General features: G+C 47.1%; 1 protein-coding gene and 2 non-coding genes across 3 annotated transcripts; all 3 read right to left on the bottom strand.

Annotated features, from left to right (window-relative positions):
• Nucleotides 1-1685: 1685 nt before the first annotated feature.
• LOC137501341 (5S ribosomal RNA) lies at nucleotides 1686-1804 on the bottom strand. Its single transcript, XR_011018491.1, has one exon. It is a non-coding gene; the product is annotated as a 5S ribosomal RNA (ribosomal RNA).
• A 14087-nt stretch (nucleotides 1805-15891) lies between these two features.
• LOC137501340 (5S ribosomal RNA) lies at nucleotides 15892-16010 on the bottom strand. Its single transcript, XR_011018490.1, has one exon. It is a non-coding gene; the product is annotated as a 5S ribosomal RNA (ribosomal RNA).
• Nucleotides 16011-16681: 671 nt separating this feature from the next.
• Nucleotides 16682-18867, bottom strand: LOC137501311 (histone H2B-like; the record flags this gene model as incomplete). Its single annotated transcript, XM_068228314.1, has 2 exons — nucleotides 18805-18867; nucleotides 16682-17008 (listed from the first exon to the last, which is right to left on the bottom strand). Coding segments are annotated over exons 1-2 (390 nt in total), but the record flags the coding sequence as incomplete, so codon positions are not given.
• Nucleotides 18868-20897: the final 2030 nt, after the last annotated feature.

Here is a 20897-nt window from a genome sequence, read left to right as displayed (position 1 = left end):
ATGCCCCTTTTCTCGGTTCGCTGCAATCATGTCTTAGTACAGGGTCTCCATTCTAGGCCTATCAATTCCTGCGAACTCGTGAAAGCAATCAGGTAATGAAGATGATGATTGTAGTTATTAACATTAAGAAGAGAAGTTGAGGTGTTTGTCTTCAGCAGAAAAGAGGATATAGGACCCGGGTAGCAGTGAAAGGGCGACCGTGTTAGACGCAGGATACCTAACCTCCCTATTCTTTGAATTCTAACCGGTAGTACTAAGGTAAGGAGGAAAAAGTAGGACGTACAGGTACGCAGTGTTCAGGTGCTGGGCAAATGGACGTATTATTGCCGAAGTACGAAAAATCCCTACCGGCCTAACAGGAAGTAGTAGTGGTAGGTAGTGAAAAATGTTATTTACTTTACGCCCCACTAACTACTATTTACCGTTTCCGGAGACGCCGCTGAGGCGAAATTTTGTCCCGCAGGAGTTCTTCTATTTTACGTGCCCGTAAATCTACAGGCATGAGGCCGACGTATTTGGCCATTCAAATACCAAGGGAGTGAACCGGAATCGAACTCGCCAAGTTGAGCTCAGAATGGCCTATTTAAATCCAGGACGGTAACGGTAATGATATGGGGAGTTGAGGTTAGTTCTATGGAATTCATCACTTGCCGAAAGGTCGGTCAGCCGACGTGCAGGCTACTGAAATCGAGCACTTTCCTCACGTCACCTAACCTAAAACGTCACGACACTTTCAACTAACACTTGTCGTTGAAAACGTTACTTTCTCAGTCTTATTAGGAAACCGTCTCATCTTAGGTAGAAATGCAAAGTCCTGGGAGTCAATGCTACGATTTGTCGGAACACGCGCACAAGGGTCACTCTCCTGCACTAGTACATCATCGTTCGTAAGCAAGCTTATGAGAGACGCCCAGTTACCTGCAGAAAATAGCGCACAACAGACTTGCAACTTATTTATTACCGAACGTCGTCGTTATATCAACGGGTCAGCGATAGTATCTTATCTTACCTGAAAGAACATAAAATGAAATCATTTTTCGCCTCTTTGAAGGGCTGCTACATGCGGCGTGCGGTTGCTAGGACACGGCTTTCATTGTTATCACGACAGTGTCGATGACGTTGTTTGGAAACCATCTTCCTCGCGATTTTCTTGGCGGGCAGGGAGATTCGAACCCACGTTCCGCCCTGGCACTGATTACCCTTCTTACCTGTAATCTTACGCGAAATAGGACGTAGTAGAATGAAGAGTTAAGAATCCGTGAGGGGCCGCCTACAGACAGGGCACACTATGCTGCACTAACCTAAAAGAAAAATAACAGCACACACACACACACACACACACACACACACACACACACTCTCTCTCTCTCTCTCTCTCTCTCTCTCTCTCTCTCTCTCTCTCTCTCTCTCTCTCTCTCTCTCGCATCATCATCATCATCATCATCATCATCATCATCATCATCATCATCATCATCATCATCATCATCATCAGGTCAGGTTAGGCGGGCACCTCGGAGGAAGTTAAGTATCTACAATAAACTTGAATCATGTTGGAAAGTTAAGAACATCTGGTTAGTTTCACATGTAACAAAAATCGATCAATTTCGACATTTGTGCAGCCGTAAGGCTAAAGTTGATGATAAAGGGTTATTTAGAGATCAGAATAGTAGGTAAAAAGGGAATTGAGCCAACGGCACGTGGTGTTCCCAAGCGGTCACCCATCCAAGTACTGACCACGCCCAATGTTGCTTAACTGCGGTGATCGGACGAGAACCGGTGTATTCAACATGGTATGGCCGTTGGCGAGAAAGGAAGTCTTCATTGATGCATGTGTACAGAAGGCAACGGTTATTTATTCTTTGGAGGTGGGCGGGCGCGTTGTCGAGACGAGACTTTGCTCGGAGATCGCGATGGAGGAGCGTACGAGGGCGGTACTGAGCGCGCGCGGCGGGGCGCGGCGGAACCTAACCCGAGTAGTTTTAACCTCACTTCGTCGTAACCTAACCCCAACTCGACCCAGGGCCTACATTCAATCCCAACCAATCTCCTCAAGAAAGAAAAGAAAGAAAGACCCAGGGCCCCGTGGTAGTGGTAGTAGTAGTAGTAGTAGTAGTAGTAGTAGTTGTTGTTGTTCTTGACGGCGGTGCGATTGTCGTTTCAAGCGGCAAAAGGACTGAATAATCCGTCCGGCTATGATGGTGTTAACGACGACGATTATTATTATTATTATTATTATTATTATTATTATTATTATTATTATTATTATTATTATTATTATGAGGTTTTCTAATTTCTTTTGACCTTAAAGTAACAATGCTAACCACTTTGATGTGATGTCCCCCTTTTAACTTGCCTTTGGTTTGCTTAAGGGTAAGAGGCTAACACAACTGCTCTTTTTTTTAAAGGTGTGGTGGCCCTGAAAAGGGCCGTTTCTTAAGAAGGGTGGTTATTCCCTGTAGCTCCTTACTTGGAGCTGGTGTATTTGGTGACTGCCTTGGTGCCCTCGCTGACGGCGTGCTTGGCCAGCTCTCCGGGCAGCAAGAGACGGACGGCAGTCTGGATCTCCCGACTAGTGATGGTGGAGCGCTTGTTGTAGTGGGCCAGACGGGAAGCCTCCGCGGCGATACGCTCGAAGATGTCGTTGACGAAGCTGTTCATGATGCTCATCGCCTTGCTGGAGATGCCAGTATCAGGGTGTACCTGTTTAAGTACTTTGTAGATGTAGATGGCGTAGCTCTCCTTCCTCTTGCGCTTCTTCTTCTTATCTCCCTTGGAGATGTTCTTCTGGGCCTTGCCGGCTTTCTTGGCGGCCTTTCCGCTAGTCTTAGGAGGCATGGTTGTCTCGTGTAGCTACTGAGAATCCAAACGAATGGCTGGGGGCACCCGGTTTCAGCGTGTATTTGAAAGAAAACGCCTGTGTCGTACTAGCCAATGGGGGCGAACTAGCTGCAGCCTCATTGGCTGGCTCGCTGCCTCGCGTAACCTGCCAGAGTACAAAACTGGTGGTCACAAGGCTGCAAAATACCATTTGGTGCGAAGCAGACTAGCAGAGCATCATGTCAGGACGAGGCAAGGGAGGAAAAGTTAAGGGCAAGTCCAAAAGCCGTTCCAGCCGTGCAGGCCTGCAGTTTCCTGTCGGGCGTATCCACCGTCTCCTCCGCAAGGGAAACTATGCAGAGCGAGTGGGTGCTGGTGCTCCCGTGTACCTGGCTGCGGTCATGGAGTACCTGGCTGCTGAAGTTCTTGAGTTGGCAGGCAATGCAGCCCGTGACAACAAGAAGACGAGGATCATCCCCCGTCACTTGCAGTTGGCCATACGTAATGATGAGGAGTTAAACAAACTCCTGTCTGGTGTGACCATTGCCCAGGGAGGTGTGCTGCCCAATATTCAGGCAGTGCTCCTGCCCAAGAAGACCGAGAAGAAGGCTTAATTGCCTTAGCCTTGGTTTCCCAGGCAAAAATTTAAAAAACGGCCCTTTTCAGGGCCACCAGCTGGTTAAGGAAAGAGTTGCTTGTCAGGCTTTATTGCTCAGTAGTAAAGGAGGTGTCAAAAGAGAAAGAGCAGTACAGTACAGTACAGTACATACAGGTCTCTAATAATAATAATAATAATAATAATAATAATAATAATAATAATAATAGTGAAACCAAGAACAACAACAGCAAAGAGAAGAATTGTGTTTAGTGTCCCTTCAGTAGCAACAGATGCTGGAATTTAGTGTTTAGGACAGAAAATAGCCTAGCCAACTTAATGATATATTACACAGTTCATTAATTGAAGGAAGGAAGGAAGGAAGGAAGGAAGGAAGGAAGGAAGGAAGGAAGGAAGGAAGGAAGGAAGGAAGGTTGCATAAGAAGTACTTTTAATATCATACCAGTTTACGGTATAACCTTCAAAACTGGAGTAGGTTATCAGAGTAGAATGAACCAGAGGAATAGGCACGTTTTAGCATTTATTTATTTATTTATTTATTTATTTATTTATTTAGAAAGAAGCCAAGTGATTAGTTTCTGAATGAAAGAAAGAAAGAAAGAAAGAAAGAAAGAAAGAAAGAAAGAAAGAAAGAGGATCAGATACAGATATCTAGTGTCCATTAAAAATAAACTTCAGACTAGACTTCATTACTAACGTTGAGGGCATATTTTCTTCTCTGCAGGGCTCGAGGAGAAGTGTACTGTACAGTACAGTACAGTACAGTACCTCCTAGGAAGAAGTGCTGCACAAGCAATGCTAGAGGAGTACTGGACACGGGACACAAAGCTCTTTTGAGAGGTAAGTGGTGGCCCTGAAAAGGGCCGTTTTTTTTAAACACTGCATGCCCCCTGCCGGGAGCACGCTCGGAAGAGATCTAACCGCCGAAACCGTAAAGGGTACGTCCCTGTCTCTTGAGGGCGTACACTACGTCCATGGCGGTCACGGTCTTCCTCTTGGCGTGCTCGGTGTATGTTACGGCATCCCGGATGACGTTCTCCAGGAAAACCTTGAGCACGCCACGAGTCTCCTCGTAGATTAGGCCCGAGATACGCTTGACCCCACCTCTGCGGGCGAGACGTCTGATGGCAGGCTTGGTGATGCCCTGGATGTTGTCTCGGAGCACCTTCCTGTGACGCTTGGCGCCTCCTTTGCCGAGTCCCTTTCCTCCCTTGCCTCGTCCGGTCATGGTAGATCAGTACAACAGCGAGTTCAGAGCTCGAATGTGCCAGGCCCCTTTTTTTTTTTTTTTTTTTTGTTGTTGTGGGCAACGAACTGGAGAGTCCCAGGGCGAAAACTATGCCCTTTTACTCATCTGTTTCCTAGGAATAGCCGATGAGTCGGAAAATCGCAATCGTGCACTGGCGGGGGAGAAAGCGATCTGTCTTGCAGGCTGTGCCTGCAAGTCAGAGGAGAAAACCCCCTCTTCGCTGAGTCATTGTTTTCAGCTAGTTAAATTTGCAGGGTAAACTGAGAAGAAGAAGTAGCATTCTTAAAAAACGGGGCTTTTCAGGGTGTAATTTCTAGGTATTTAATGAGAGGATTGTGTTCAATTTGGAAAAGGCCGAAATGGTTACTTAAGACCTGTCATACAGGAGCCAAGGGCCGCGATACTTATAACGAGTATTCGGCTTCTTGGTCCGGATGACCTGTTTTAATAACGTGATGCCCTGATCAGTAGACTGGGCTTGGAGAATTCTAGCCTTGGTCATCCTAGTTAGCTTGTTAATCTGAGTTCTAATAGTCGGAATACGGACTTCTGTGCGTATCTTCCTATTAGATCTCAGGAGGGGCGCTTTTGTCATCTTTCTTAATATTTTATTTTGGAAAACTTGTAATTTAGAAAGAGGAGTCTTGGGAACATAGCCCCAGGCCTCGCAACCATAGAGCAGTATGGGCCTGACACATGCTAAATAGAGCTTTCTCTTTATGGATATAGAGATGTATCTATTATAAAGCAGAGGCGCCAGGTTTGCCACACGCGCCCATGCTCGTTGCAGGGCCTGTTCTATGTTCCCTCTCCAGATAAGACTTCTGTCCATTGTTAGGCCGAGATACTTAATTTTATTAGACCAGGACAGGGGGGTATCGTGTAAAATAAGATGACCAAGGCTAGGCCTTCGTCGAGAAAAAATAATTGCTTGCGTCTTGCCAGCATTTATTTTAATTCTGTTCCGAAGGCACCACTTCTCGAACAGAGAGATCCAAGATTGCAATATGGTGATGGTATCTCTGTTTCTCCTTTTAGAGGCGTAAACAGCTATATCATCCGCATACTGCTGGATTTCTACTCCCTGCCACTGTGGTAGATCATTCACGTATAGGGCGTAGAGTATGGGGGAGATTTTTCCACCCTGAGGGACTCCAGCTCGTAGCCTCCGAGGGGTGGATTTTTCTCCGTCTACAGTGACATAAAATTTCCTATGTGTTAAATAGGACGTTATAATTTTGACAATGTAATTTGGAATAACATGAAGGTCCAAAAGTTTGGCTATTAAATTTTCGTGCCAGACGGTGTCAAAAGCCTTCTCTACGTCGAAAAATACCGCTGGCACGCTACGCCGTATATTAAATGATCTACAAATATACTGCACGAGGCGCAGCGCCGCTAGAGGGGCGCTGCGCTTCGACCGGAACCCAAATTGTTCCGGTCGCAGTATATTGTGGGCGTTCAGGCACGCATTGAGGCGGTTGAGAATAAGTCTCTCTAGTATCTTAGAGATGTGGGATAATAGGGTTATAGGTCTGTAATTTTGAGGGAACAATCTGTCCTTCCCCGGTTTAGGAAGGACGACCACTCGGCCCGTCTTCCAAACCTTAGGGAAGTATCCCTGTTTAAAACATGCCGAAAAAATGGTTGCCAAAAAGATTACTGCTCTGTAAGGCAGAGATTTAATTTCTTTATTGCTAACCCTATCATCCCCGGGAGACTTTTTCTCATTTAAGTCTTTTATAACCCTGCGGACCTCTGCAGGCGTTACGTCAGATATGTCATTGTCAGGCGTCCATTGTTGTAAAAAAGATGAGACCTTTCTGTGTACCTCTCGGGTCCGTAGTTCGTTTTCGTCGTCGTCATCGTCAGAAAGATCGTGAGGTACACTTTGACTTTCAATTGTGTCAGCGAAGGCCTCAGCTTTATCGTAAGGGGAGAACGCTAATCCGTTGCGGCCATGAATTGCTCGCCTGGGGGGGGAGGGGCGATTCAGAGAACGAGTAACCCGCCAGAACTCGTGATCTGATTCGTTTTCGGTGAGGGTACGGCAGAATTCCTCCCATCTTTCCACCTTTCTTTCCAGTAATCGTTTTCGGACTTCTTGAGCGAGTTCGCGGTATTCCGCTCTGTCCGCTGGGTCCCGAAATCTTTGCCATCTTTTACGATACGCATTTTTAATTTTGATTAAATCCTTAATAATTTCAGGAGTGGAGTCATCTTGGCAGGCTATGCGGCTTCCCATATTAACATTATTATTATTATTAATATGGGAGGAATGACGCATCGTACGCCCGCCATGTTGTGTGGGCGTACGATTGTCATTGTTGCCCCTATCGCTATTAGTTGAATTTCGAGCAGCTTTCAGGATGTATTTACGGGCGTTTTGCATCTTATTAGTAAGATGCTCCACGGCCCGGTCAATATCATCCCGGCTGTTAATTTCAAAAGGTTGAAGATTTTTATTAACATGCCAAGTGAACTTGTTATAGTCCAAAGATGAGTTTAACAATGGAAAAGATGGCTCAGATAACCTAACCCAAGAAAGATGAAAAAGAATGGGGTCATGGTCTGAATTTAATTCCCTAGGTACTGTAAAATTTATTGGTTGATTATAAAATTTTGTCACTGCCACGTCTATGACATCAGGACGCGAACCATTGCTGGGATAAATAGTAGGTTCCGTAGGGGCAAAAACTCCGATGTCATTTTCCCTCATATATTTATGTAGCGTTCTTCCCTTAGGATTAGTCACTCGTGAGTTCCAATCTGGATGCTTGGCATTTAAGTCACCAATGATGAAAGAGGAGACTCTGGACGGGTTGTTTAATAATAAATCTAGTTCCGCTGTATGTAGCGGAGTCTTGGGAGGAGAATAGGCCGCAAAAATACGATAGTGATAATTTCCATGTCTAATCTCGATACCGAGAGACTCAATAGCACCATGAGGAAGGGGGTCTAACAGGTTGTGTGTAAGTTTAGACTTAACCAGCACCGCCACGCCCCCGTGCTCATCGTGAAGTCTGTCTTTACGATAGACAGTAAAGTTTTTAATTTTGAAGGGCATATTAGGTTTTAGCCAAGTCTCCCCTAACAGCATTATATCAATATTGTGGTCAGAAATAAAAGCTTCAAGCTCATATTTCTCACCAACAACACTCTGACAGTTCCAAGCACAGATTGTTAAGTCCATGTCAGAACAGAATGAGCCTTAAAATTAGGGCTCTGAGAAATACTGCATAGCAGCATTTATCAGTACCATAATTTTGTCCATTGTTGTCGGACATGATCTTATTTTGGTCGCAGTGTCTTTTATTATCGGTATCAGCTTGGGGAAATTTACCTGCCTACAGAGGTCCACGACATCCCTCAGTCCGGAGAGGTCGGACGTGAGGGATGCCGCCGCTTGAGGGGCAGGGTTCGCCGTCGGCGCGCCAAGTGCGGCGGGGGCGGGGGTGGGGGCGGGGGAGGGGGCGGCGCCTCCTGACGCTTGAGCGAAAGAGAAGCTGGGGTCAACTACTCTTGAGGGAGGGAGGGTCCTGATTTTCTTAGTTTTTGAGACCTCCCTGGCCGCTTTTTGCTCCATAATGGAGACATAAACAGAACAGCCTCTGAAGGAGGCTGGGTGGCTTCCTCCACAATTAACGCACCTGGCTGGGGCATTGTCCTGAAGAGGACACGCCGCAGCCATGTGGTTTTCGCCGCACTTGACGCATCTCAGCATCATTTTGCAATAGTTGGCCGTGTGGCCCCACCTCTGGCATTTATAGCACTGAGATGGGCCCTCACGGCCCCTGAATGCCTCAATTTTGACCTTCGACCCGCACAGGTATTGCACGGAGTAGATGGTCTTGGAGTACTCGGTGTTGGGAAGGGTAAGGCTCATTACATTGAGGGGGATTTCTTTTTTGGTCGTGGCGTCACGACGGGTGTACTGATGGAGGTCTTGGGGTTCGTACCCCATCCCCATGAGCTCCTCCCGAGCCCAGTCTACTCCTACTGTAGAAATAATATTTCTAATAATCACTTTGAGGAGCCTATTGCCGGGGAGCTGGTGGGTGTAAAAGCTGGCGTTTGACTCCTCAAAATACTGTTTTATGAGGTTATAATCCTCTACATTTTGAGCATGATATTTCAGGGCATCACGCGTGTTGATTACCCTGATGTCGCCAGTGCACTTAGATTTTAGGAATTTGTAATGGCGCTGATAATCGCTCTTATCAGCCACCACGATGGGGGGGATTGCAATTTTCTTCCTTGGGGCGCTCTCCATCTCGACGTCCGCAACACCAGGGGACGCAGAGCTGGTTCCAGGTTGCGCCTCTGGGGACGGAGGTGGGGCCACATCTTGGGACTGAGTCGCAGTCGTGTTACTGATTGTAGTCTGCGACTGAGCAACCTGGGTAGCTGGCATAAACAGTGGTTGAGATGGAGGAGGGAGGGGGGGAAACTCGCCACTAGAAGGGAGGGATGCTAGTGCGCTAAAACGGTTTTCCGTGGTAACCGGATTTAGCGCTACTCTAGCCGCCTTTCGGAGGCGCATTCTAGGGGCAGTTTTCCTTCTATTTCTAATTAGAGTATTCCATGCCGGGATCGATGCCAGTTTGGTAACATTACCAGTGTTAACTAGCTCGGAAATTAAATTTGGGTCTATTTCGTTGATATTTGGCAGCACAGTAATAGAACTAGCATTCGAACAAGGCCCAGAAGAACACTGAGGGGTTTCAATTGCGCATTCAGGGGTGTCCCCGCCTCCCGGCGGGGCGCAAGCCATTGCCATCACACAAAAGCACTAAGACAGGATTTCACCCAGACACAAGACAAAAAAACCAACAAAAACAACAAGCATGCACTAAACAGCACCGATCACAACAACACTAAGGGCACTATCGCCGCACACCGGGAAAGGATAGCAAAACCCACTACCAGGATGGAAGGATCCCGCTCACTCACAACAATGCAAATTTCACAACAATGCACACAGAGAGATAAGGGAGCCCAGCATCAACACGTCTGTCCTCGCTGCATTCAAGATAAGGAGTGTGCCAGGCCCCGCTTTTGCCTGTGCTTTTGTTGAACGAGCCTGGCCCCGGTGACGTCGGCAACTGGCTAGCGAATGGCAGCGCTGCAGCAGCACAGGGAGGGGGAAGCGAAGGAATAAAACAAGGCGAGCGGGAGCGAGCTCCTGTTATTCTCCCTGCAGCGTGTCGACAGTGAGTACCGTACGTCATGGCCCGGACGAAGCAGACTGCACGTAAATCCACCGGAGGCAAGGCCCCCCGCAAGCAGCTGGCAACCAAGGCTGCCCGTAAGAGCGCGCCTGCCACGGGTGGAGTGAAGAAGCCTCATCGGTACAGGCCCGGTACCGTGGCCCTCCGTGAGATCAGGCGCTACCAGAAGAGCACCGAGCTGCTCATCCGCAAGCTGCCTTTCCAGCGGCTCGTGAGAGAAATAGCTCAGGACTTCAAGACCGACCTGCGCTTCCAGAGCTCGGCCGTCATGGCCTTGCAGGAGGCCAGCGAAGCCTACCTGGTGGGTCTTTTCGAAGACACCAACTTGTGTGCCATCCATGCCAAGCGTGTCACCATCATGCCAAAGGACATCCAGCTCGCCCGCCGCATCCGAGGGGAGCGTGCCTAAGTCCAGAGCTAGCTTAACGCTGGACCTTTCACCAAACGGCCCTTTTCAGGGCCACCAAAATATCCCAGAAAGAGCAGTCGTAGTCTCTGAGCTAGCACGGGCAGTGAATTAAAATATTCTTTAAAAGGAAATAAATAATAATAATATAAATCTTGATGATGATGATGGTGGTGGTGGTGGTTGTTGTTGTTTCCAGGGGATGATGTGAACCTTCCAAGTGCAAGCGCAGTAGACACAAAACTTAATAATAATAATAATAATAATAATAATAATAACAACAACGACAAAGTATATACATCTGGATGGCGGTGGGTTTTTTTATTTTATTTTTTATTCCACAGGACGATGCGAAGAGTCCTAGAGCAATCATAGTAAAGAAAATACTGAATAATAAAGGCGATGTTGATAATAATAATAATAATAATAATAATAACAAAGTATATAAATCTTGATGGTGGTTGTTGTGCCAAGGGGATTAAGGAAAACTCCAAGTGCAATAACAGTAAAGAAAATACTAAATAATAATAATAATAATAATAATAATAATAATAATAATAATAATAATAATAATAATAATAATAATAAGAGAGTAGTGGGGCACTTGTGCACACTTGCCTCTTTATGAGACAGAGGTAGGAGAGAGGCCAGGGTTCACATTCAAAGACTTCATAGGCTCTTTTAGAAAGAAGGTGATGGCCCTGATAAGGGCCGTTTTTGCAACCTCCGCTCTCGTGAGAGCAAGAGGTGCACGGGTAGTGTAAGAACCTCGAGGGTTCTCACTTCCTTTTTGCAGGTGCCTTTTTAGGCGAGGCCTTGGGCTTAGCGGCCTTTTTAGGCTTAGGTGCCTTAGGTTTCTTAGTGGGCACCTTGGCGGCCTTCTTAGCCTTGGAAGGAGCCTTCTGCTTTGGTTTGGGAGCAGGAGCTGCCTTCTTCTTCTCAGCAGGCTTTTTGGAAATGGCTTTCTTGGCTGCAGCCTTGGCTCCCCCAGCCTTCTTCGCCTTGGGGATGCGCTTCTCCTTGGGGGCGGCGGACCGCTTGACAGGGGCTGCGCTGGCTTTCTCCGGCTTGGCAGCTGAGGCGAGTTTGAAGGAACCTGAAGCTCCCTTCCCCTTGGTCTGGACCAGCTCTCCGGAAGCCACAGCAGATTTCAGGTACTTCTTGATGAATGGGGCCAGCTTCTCAGAGTCCACCTTGTAGTTGGCAGAGATGTACTTCTTGATAGCTTGGAGAGAAGATCCACCTCGCTCCTTGAGGCTCTTGATGGCACTGCCCACCATCTCGGAGGTTTTCGGATGTGCAGGCTTGGTGCGAGGTTTCTTGGATGCGGAAGCCTTGTTCTTCTTGGGCGACGCCTGGGCCGGAGCCGAGGCGGGTGCGGATGCTGCCGATGCTGTTGCAGTGTCAGCCATGGTCACGGTGCGAATGTGTTAAATTTTCCCGAATGGCGGAGTGTATCAGGCTACTCGGACCGCGCAGGAAACAGCAGTGGCTAGCTGTCGGGTGGGCTGCGCGGCGATAAGTTGGGGACGTGCTTCCTAGCTCCTTTCTCGTGCACCCTGCGTCCCGTGGGGGCGGCGGAAGGTTCAGTTCAAGGTAGGAAGGGATAGCCAAAGGATTAATGCTGCTCCTCAAATGAAAGAAGTGCTGCCCGCCTTGTTCAGGGCGTCCTGGCGCAGGTGTGTTCCATGGACAGCATTTCCTCAGCTCCCTCTCCATGCCGACATTTAGGGGCAGCCGCCGTCGTCGCGACGCCCCCGGGAGCGACCACCGCTTACCTGAAGGAAGTCCCATCCTTCCTCTAGCTGCCAAGGCAGAGAACTGTTCGTGGACTCTAGCCACTTTCGAATGAGAGCAAGGGACGTTCGGCCTTCAGGTGGATTTCTGCAGTAGCAAGGAGACCCACCGTAATCTGCCTCTAATAGCATTGCATAAAAGGGCATAAAGAAGGAAACATATAAATTAGGGACTAGTTTCCACGACTTGTCAGATTCCAGGTCTCTTGCTAGCTCTTTAAGTTCATTTTAGTCGCAGTATTTAGGGCCATAGGCACTTGCCTCACGGTCAGGTACCCTCTCTCACTTCCTGCTGTTTTAAGGCCCTTGTAAGGGAAGAGAAGAGAAGCCTAGTTAAAGAGGAATCCTAGAACGTCTAGGTGTATTTCAGGGCGTACCTAAAGGCCCAGACCGGAAGACAGCCGGTTAAGTCTCACGAAAGACTTTGTCCCTGACCTGTAGGAGGGAAGCACAGCCTGGTAGAAACGTCCCGCCTACCCCGGGCAACAAAGCCAGGACCGAATATCTCTAGGCCTATTCACAATCGAAAAGAAGCCCATATATAGTATATCTACACCAGGCGGTATTACTAATTGTTCCAATATTACAGCCGATCGCGTCCTCCCTCAAGTTGGACAGCTTGAGGTAGACAGAAGCTTCCGAGGGAGCTGCCTACAGAGAACAACTTCAGAAAAAATTGGATGAGAACAAGAGATACAATGATAGGACCCATCTTAAGACACCCAGGACTTATTCAGTTGGTTTTAGAACGATGTGTAGGCGGTAAGAACTGTAGGGGTAGACCAAGGTACGGACATGACAAGCACATGTAGGATGCAATAGTTACATAGAAACGAAAAGGTTGGCACAGGATAGGGTGGCGTGGAGGGCTGCATCAAACCAGTCTACGGACTGGTGACTCAAACAACAAACAACAACAGTAGGCTAAGGCTATTAAAAAAAAACAACTACCGCTACTACTATGTCGACGACGACGACTTTTACCTAACTTTCGTAACCGACCTTTGGTTTCAAAGCTGCCATTAAGTGAGAGTATGCCTCCTTAAAATAACCTACTGGCTGCGCCGAGAATCGATCACACTATTAGCAGCATAGAACGAAGACGATCGCGTGAACTGACATCAAATAATAGTATTAAAGTTTGAGGTTACGTCGAATGTAATTACAAAAAGGCTACGCAATTACTTCTTTGACTTACAAGTACAGCGGCATACCTAACCTCAAAAAAGAATAAGGTCAGTAAAGTGCGAAACCGCGAGAATGCTATGTCCCTTTCGACGTGTAAGGAACTTTTTCTTTCTCTCTTTCTTTCTTTCTTTCTTTCTTTCTTTCTTTCTTTCTTTCTTTCTTTCTTTCTTTCTTTCTTTCTCCTGGTCCGAACGACGCCGGGAATTGCAGGAATACGTGTTGGGTTAACACGTTGGACGTTCAATTCTTACTTGCAGATGGAAATCAGGAAGGAAGGAAGGAAGGAAGGAAGGAAGGAAGGAAGGATCTAACAGAGGGTAGATGCACGGTTAACACAACTTCTCTCGCCATGTGGATTCGGTGTGATTATACGGCTGGATGCCCTTCCTGACTACAACCTTCCTTCCTTCCTTCCTTCCTTCCTTCCTTCCTTCCTTCCTTCCTTCCTTCCTTCCTTCCTTCCTTCCTTCCTTCTTCTTCTTCTTCTTCTACTACTACTACTACTACTACTACTACTATTACTCAAGTTTGTGCTGTAAAAGAATACCCTGTGAAGAAAACAGGAGGTTTAAGAGTCCTCTTCCCTCAAATATCAATTGAAGTACCGTAATGAGGGATACCGAGTCATTTACATTCATGGGAGGATATGCGTAAAGGGACCTGATGATTTTTAGGCCAGCTGCGCTAGGGTTACTCTTCGTATGACTAGACCAGACCAGTACCGGTACGGTACCTCAAGATTTTTATTTTTTCTTAATTAGTTTAGGTGATCCAAGCCTAACCTGCAGTATATTGCACCCGAAATATCTAGCATCTACCCTGTAATGAGAAGATGCAGGCCTCCTTCCCAGTTTTCAAGACTGGTGATGATAAAAGTGTGCGTAATTTAGCTTGAAGTTAGCAGATCCACGATCAGTTTATGCCCCTTTTCTCGGTTCGCTGCAATCATGTCTTAGTACAGGGTCTCCATTCTAGGCCTATCAATTCCTGCGAACTCGTGAAAGCAATCAGGTAATGAAGATGATGATTGTAGTTATTAACATTAAGAAGAGAAGTTGAGGTGTTTGTCTTCAGCAGAAAAGAGGATATAGGACCCGGGTAGCAGTGAAAGGGCGACCGTGTTAGACGCAGGATACCTAACCTCCCTATTCTTTGAATTCTAACCGGTAGTACTAAGGTAAGGAGGAAAAAGTAGGACGTACAGGTACGCAGTGTTCAGGTGCTGGGCAAATGGACGTATTATTGCCGAAGTACGAAAAATCCCTACCGGCCTAACAGGAAGTAGTAGTGGTAGGTAGTGAAAAATGTTATTTACTTTACGCCCCACTAACTACTATTTACCGTTTCCGGAGACGCCGCTGAGGCGAAATTTTGTCCCGCAGGAGTTCTTCTATTTTACGTGCCCGTAAATCTACAGGCATGAGGCCGACGTATTTGGCCATTCAAATACCAAGGGAGTGAACCGGAATCGAACTCGCCAAGTTGAGCTCAGAATGGCCTATTTAAATCCAGGACGGTAACGGTAATGATATGGGGAGTTGAGGTTAGTTCTATGGAATTCATCACTTGCCGAAAGGTCGGTCAGCCGACGTGCAGGCTACTGAAATCGAGCACTTTCCTCACGTCACCTAACCTAAAACGTCACGACACTTTCAACTAACACTTGTCGTTGAAAACGTTACTTTCTCAGTCTTATTAGGAAACCGTCTCATCTTAGGTAGAAATGCAAAGTCCTGGGAGTCAATGCTACGATTTGTCGGAACACGCGCACAAGGGTCACTCTCCTGCACTAGTACATCATCGTTCGTAAGCAAGCTTATGAGAGACGCCCAGTTACCTGCAGAAAATAGCGCACAACAGACTTGCAACTTATTACCGAACGTCGTCGTTATATCAACGGGTCAGCGATAGTATCTTATCTTACCTGAAAGAACATAAAATGAAATCATTTTTCGCCTCTTTGAAGGGCTGCTACATGCGGCGTGCGGTTGCTAGGACACGGCTTTCATTGTTATCACGACAGTGTCGATGACGTTGTTTGGAAACCATCTTCCTCGCGATTTTCTTGGCGGGCAGGGAGATTCGAACCCACGTTCCGCCCTGGCACTGATTACCCTTCTTACCTGTAATCTTACGCGAAATAGGACGTAGTAGAATGAAGAGTTAAGAATCCGTGAGGGGCCGCCTACAGACAGGGCACACTATGCTGCACTAACCTAAAAGAAAAATAACAGCACACACACACACACACACACACACACACACACACACACTCTCTCTCTCTCTCTCTCTCTCTCTCTCTCTCTCTCTCTCTCTCTCTCTCTCGCATCATCATCATCATCATCATCATCATCATCATCATCATCATCATCATCATCATCATCATCATCATCAGGTCAGGTTAGGCGGGCACCTCGGAGGAAGTTAAGTATCTACAATAAACTTGAATCATGTTGGAAAGTTAAGAACATCTGGTTAGTTTCACATGTAACAAAAATCGATCAATTTCGACATTTGTGCAGCCGTAAGGCTAAAGTTGATGATAAAGGGTTATTTAGAGATCAGAATAGTAGGTAAAAAGGGAATTGAGCCAACGGCACGTGGTGTTCCCAAGCGGTCACCCATCCAAGTACTGACCACGCCCAATGTTGCTTAACTGCGGTGATCGGACGAGAACCGGTGTATTCAACATGGTATGGCCGTTGGCGAGAAAGGAAGTCTTCATTGATGCATGTGTACAGAAGGCAACGGTTATTTATTCTTTGGAGGTGGGCGGGCGCGTTGTCGAGACGAGACTTTGCTCGGAGATCGCGATGGAGGAGCGTACGAGGGCGGTACTGAGCGCGCGCGGCGGGGCGCGGCGGAACCTAACCCGAGTAGTTTTAACCTCACTTCGTCGTAACCTAACCCCAACTCGACCCAGGGCCTACATTCAATCCCAACCAATCTCCTCAAGAAAGAAAAGAAAGAAAGACCCAGGGCCCCGTGGTAGTGGTAGTAGTAGTAGTAGTAGTAGTAGTAGTAGTTGTTGTTGTTCTTGACGGCGGTGCGATTGTCGTTTCAAGCGGCAAAAGGACTGAATAATCCGTCCGGCTATGATGGTGTTAACGACGACGATTATTATTATTATTATTATTATTATTATTATTATTATTATTATTATTATTATTATTATTATTATGAGGTTTTCTAATTTCTTTTGACCTTAAAGTAACAATGCTAACCACTTTGATGTGATGTCCCCCTTTTAACTTGCCTTTGGTTTGCTTAAGGGTAAGAGGCTAACACAACTGCTCTTTTTTTTAAAGGTGTGGTGGCCCTGAAAAGGGCCGTTTCTTAAGAAGGGTGGTTATTCCCTGTAGCTCCTTACTTGGAGCTGGTGTATTTGGTGACTGCCTTGGTGCCCTCGCTGACGGCGTGCTTGGCCAGCTCTCCGGGCAGCAAGAGACGGACGGCAGTCTGGATCTCCCGACTAGTGATGGTGGAGCGCTTGTTGTAGTGGGCCAGACGGGAAGCCTCCGCGGCGATACGCTCGAAGATGTCGTTGACGAAGCTGTTCATGATGCTCATCGCCTTGCTGGAGATGCCAGTATCAGGGTGTACCTGTTTAAGTACTTTGTAGATGTAGATGGCGTAGCTCTCCTTCCTCTTGCGCTTCTTCTTCTTATCTCCCTTGGAGATGTTCTTCTGGGCCTTGCCGGCTTTCTTGGCGGCCTTTCCGCTAGTCTTAGGAGGCATGGTTGTCTCGTGTAGCTACTGAGAATCCAAACGAATGGCTGGGGGCACCCGGTTTCAGCGTGTATTTGAAAGAAAACGCCTGTGTCGTACTAGCCAATGGGGGCGAACTAGCTGCAGCCTCATTGGCTGGCTCGCTGCCTCGCGTAACCTGCCAGAGTACAAAACTGGTGGTCACAAGGCTGCAAAATACCATTTGGTGCGAAGCAGACTAGCAGAGCATCATGTCAGGACGAGGCAAGGGAGGAAAAGTTAAGGGCAAGTCCAAAAGCCGTTCCAGCCGTGCAGGCCTGCAGTTTCCTGTCGGGCGTATCCACCGTCTCCTCCGCAAGGGAAACTATGCAGAGCGAGTGGGTGCTGGTGCTCCCGTGTACCTGGCTGCGGTCATGGAGTACCTGGCTGCTGAAGTTCTTGAGTTGGCAGGCAATGCAGCCCGTGACAACAAGAAGACGAGGATCATCCCCCGTCACTTGCAGTTGGCCATACGTAATGATGAGGAGTTAAACAAACTCCTGTCTGGTGTGACCATTGCCCAGGGAGGTGTGCTGCCCAATATTCAGGCAGTGCTCCTGCCCAAGAAGACCGAGAAGAAGGCTTAATTGCCTTAGCCTTGGTTTCCCAGGCAAAAATTTAAAAAACGGCCCTTTTCAGGGCCACCAGCTGGTTAAGGAAAGAGTTGCTTGTCAGGCTTTATTGCTCAGTAGTAAAGGAGGTGTCAAAAGAGAAAGAGCAGTACAGTACAGTACAGTACATACAGGTCTCTAATAATAATAATAATAATAATAATAATAATAATAATAATAATAATAGTGAAACCAAGAACAACAACAGCAAAGAGAAGAATTGTGTTTAGTGTCCCTTCAGTAGCAACAGATGCTGGAATTTAGTGTTTAGGACAGAAAATAGCCTAGCCAACTTAATGATATATTACACAGTTCATTAATTGAAGGAAGGAAGGAAGGAAGGAAGGAAGGAAGGAAGGAAGGAAGGAAGGAAGGAAGGAAGGAAGGAAGGTTGCATAAGAAGTACTTTTAATATCATACCAGTTTACGGTATAACCTTCAAAACTGGAGTAGGTTATCAGAGTAGAATGAACCAGAGGAATAGGCACGTTTTAGCATTTATTTATTTATTTATTTATTTATTTATTTATTTAGAAAGAAGCCAAGTGATTAGTTTCTGAATGAAAGAAAGAAAGAAAGAAAGAAAGAAAGAAAGAAAGAAAGAAAGAAAGAGGATCAGATACAGATATCTAGTGTCCATTAAAAATAAACTTCAGACTAGACTTCATTACTAACGTTGAGGGCATATTTTCTTCTCTGCAGGGCTCGAGGAGAAGTGTACTGTACAGTACAGTACAGTACAGTACCTCCTAGGAAGAAGTGCTGCACAAGCAATGCTAGAGGAGTACTGGACACGGGACACAAAGCTCTTTTGAGAGGTAAGTGGTGGCCCTGAAAAGGGCCGTTTTTTTTAAACACTGCATGCCCCCTGCCGGGAGCACGCTCGGAAGAGATCTAACCGCCGAAACCGTAAAGGGTACGTCCCTGTCTCTTGAGGGCGTACACTACGTCCATGGCGGTCACGGTCTTCCTCTTGGCGTGCTCGGTGTATGTTACGGCATCCCGGATGACGTTCTCCAGGAAAACCTTGAGCACGCCACGAGTCTCCTCGTAGATTAGGCCCGAGATACGCTTGACCCCACCTCTGCGGGCGAGACGTCTGATGGCAGGCTTGGTGATGCCCTGGATGTTGTCTCGGAGCACCTTCCTGTGACGCTTGGCGCCTCCTTTGCCGAGTCCCTTTCCTCCCTTGCCTCGTCCGGTCATGGTAGATCAGTACAACAGCGAGTTCAGAGCTCGAATGTGCCAGGCCCTGAGCCTGAGCCTCGCATTGCGACTGCTGCCGCTTGAAGAGCGGCAGCTGTGGTTCTATTGGAATTCCCGACCGATTGGGTCCTTATATTCCATTTTAATATGAGGCTCGTAGAGCGTGCAACTCATGGTAGTGTTTGGTATTAGGATAATTTATATTAAATTAAATTGCTACAGTAATTCTTTCCTGGAGTTCAGGAGTGTTCTATGGTATATTTACAGTGTCTAACCTAACATTAATCTAAGCCTACGAATTAAATTTAGCCTAATAATTAACATTAATTGTCAGTGTGTATATGTGACATGGTATCTATATACATATATGTTCCTTGAAGTGGTGGTTCGTATTCGGCCCTTTTCAGATTCGATCGCCGTAGTTTACTGACGAGCAAACATATGGCGATAGACGACTGCCTCCAGGGTCATTCCTTTGGGCGGGTATATTATGTCTAGTAACATGTTCGATATTCTGTCTGCAATACCGCTGGAGTGGATGTGGTTCATTAGTATTGTGTGCCTTTCCTCCGGCGGTACTTGTGATAGCATTTCTAGCGCCTCCTCTCGGGTTGGGGGCATTGTTCGTGTCTGGTAGGCGTAGTCTGCCTGCTTCTTCTTTCTTTGCATTTGCTTCTCCGGCTGAGACTTTTCCTCCTCTTCTGGTTGAGGTAGTGGGGGGAACTCTGTCGGTCTCAGCTGGAACGTCTGTGCGGTGGATGTGCCGGGAGCCTCTTTCTCCTTCGTCTTCCTGAGGGTCTGCCCTTCCTTGGCTCGGATTATTACGGGACAGCCACCGTAGTTAGCAGTGTGGTTGCCCTTACAGTTGACACAGGTAAACTGTTTACTGTCAGTGAGGGTACATTCTGCAGTGCTATGTGCCCCCGGGCACTTGACACAACGCGGCAAAAGGTTACAGCTTTTGTGCGTGTGCCCTGTGCGCTGGCAGCGTTTGCACTGTGGCGGTCCTGCGGGTTTTTTCGGTCTTTCGACTTTTATAATCAAATCCATCAGTGTATACTCGTTGAATATCTGTCTGGATTTTTCGGAGTATTGGAGTGTTACGGCGAACAGTGGGATGGGCTTTCTCTCTCTAGTTACCTCTTCCTCTGTGCCGTTCTCTGTACGTCTTCTTATATTATAGGTTTTGCTCAGCTGTACTGTCTGACAGACTGGGTATCCTTTTTCTGTCAGCTCGCTAGTTATGTCTTCCGGTTTCGTGTCAAGTGGCAAGTTTCTGATGATTGCCTGAATTTTGCCGCTCGGTTCGGTTGGGTGGGTGTAGAATGCCACCCCTTGGTCCTTTAGTGCCTTCACTAACGCGTGGTAGTCTTCCATAGTAGTCAGAAGGTATTTGACTACGTTATTTCGGACTACCCGCGCAGTGAATTGTCCGTTAATACACGATTTGATGAAGTCTCTTCGGCCTGAGTAAGGCATGGCGTCCTCTTTGATGATGATGGGAGGAGGTTTTCGCCTTGCTGTTCTACTGGTTGTGTCCATGTTTATTTCTTCTGGTATTTTCTCTAGCTGTTCGTACCTGTTATTTACGGGTACTGGTTTTGGAGCAGTTTTTTCCTTCGGCTGGGCAGTTTTTCTGTTCGGTGGTGTTATGAATCCATCAGCGTCCGTAGTGGTATGTACTCTTTTGGTTTGAAGTGCAGATTCCTCGGTGATGACTGGTGACGTGTCGGCCAAGGTCCTTTTCTTCATGGTAGAGGGCGTTCCTGCTTCGCCCTGGGTCGAGGTGGTGGGGCCTTGTGTCTCTGTTCTCGGCTTCGGTACCTCTTCTGATACCGGGGTCTGCTGTTGTCTTTCGGCCGTAGGTGCAGGTGTACTTGTTTTCTTCTTCTTCTTCTTCTTCTTCTCGTGAATGAGGTTGACTAAGTTGTGCGAGGGTTCATCCCCTAGATAAACCTCGCATCCTTCGTCTACAGACTCGTAGTCGTCCTCGTCTTCATACTGGGGGGAGTCCGTGGTCAGCGTTGCAG

The sequence above is a fragment of the Anabrus simplex genome, chromosome 6 (assembly GCF_040414725.1).
Source record: "Anabrus simplex isolate iqAnaSimp1 chromosome 6, ASM4041472v1, whole genome shotgun sequence".
NCBI lineage: Eukaryota > Metazoa > Arthropoda > Insecta > Orthoptera > Tettigoniidae > Anabrus > Anabrus simplex.
The sequence above is the reverse complement of the archived record's forward strand: the minus strand, read 5'-3'. Positions and strand labels throughout refer to the sequence as shown.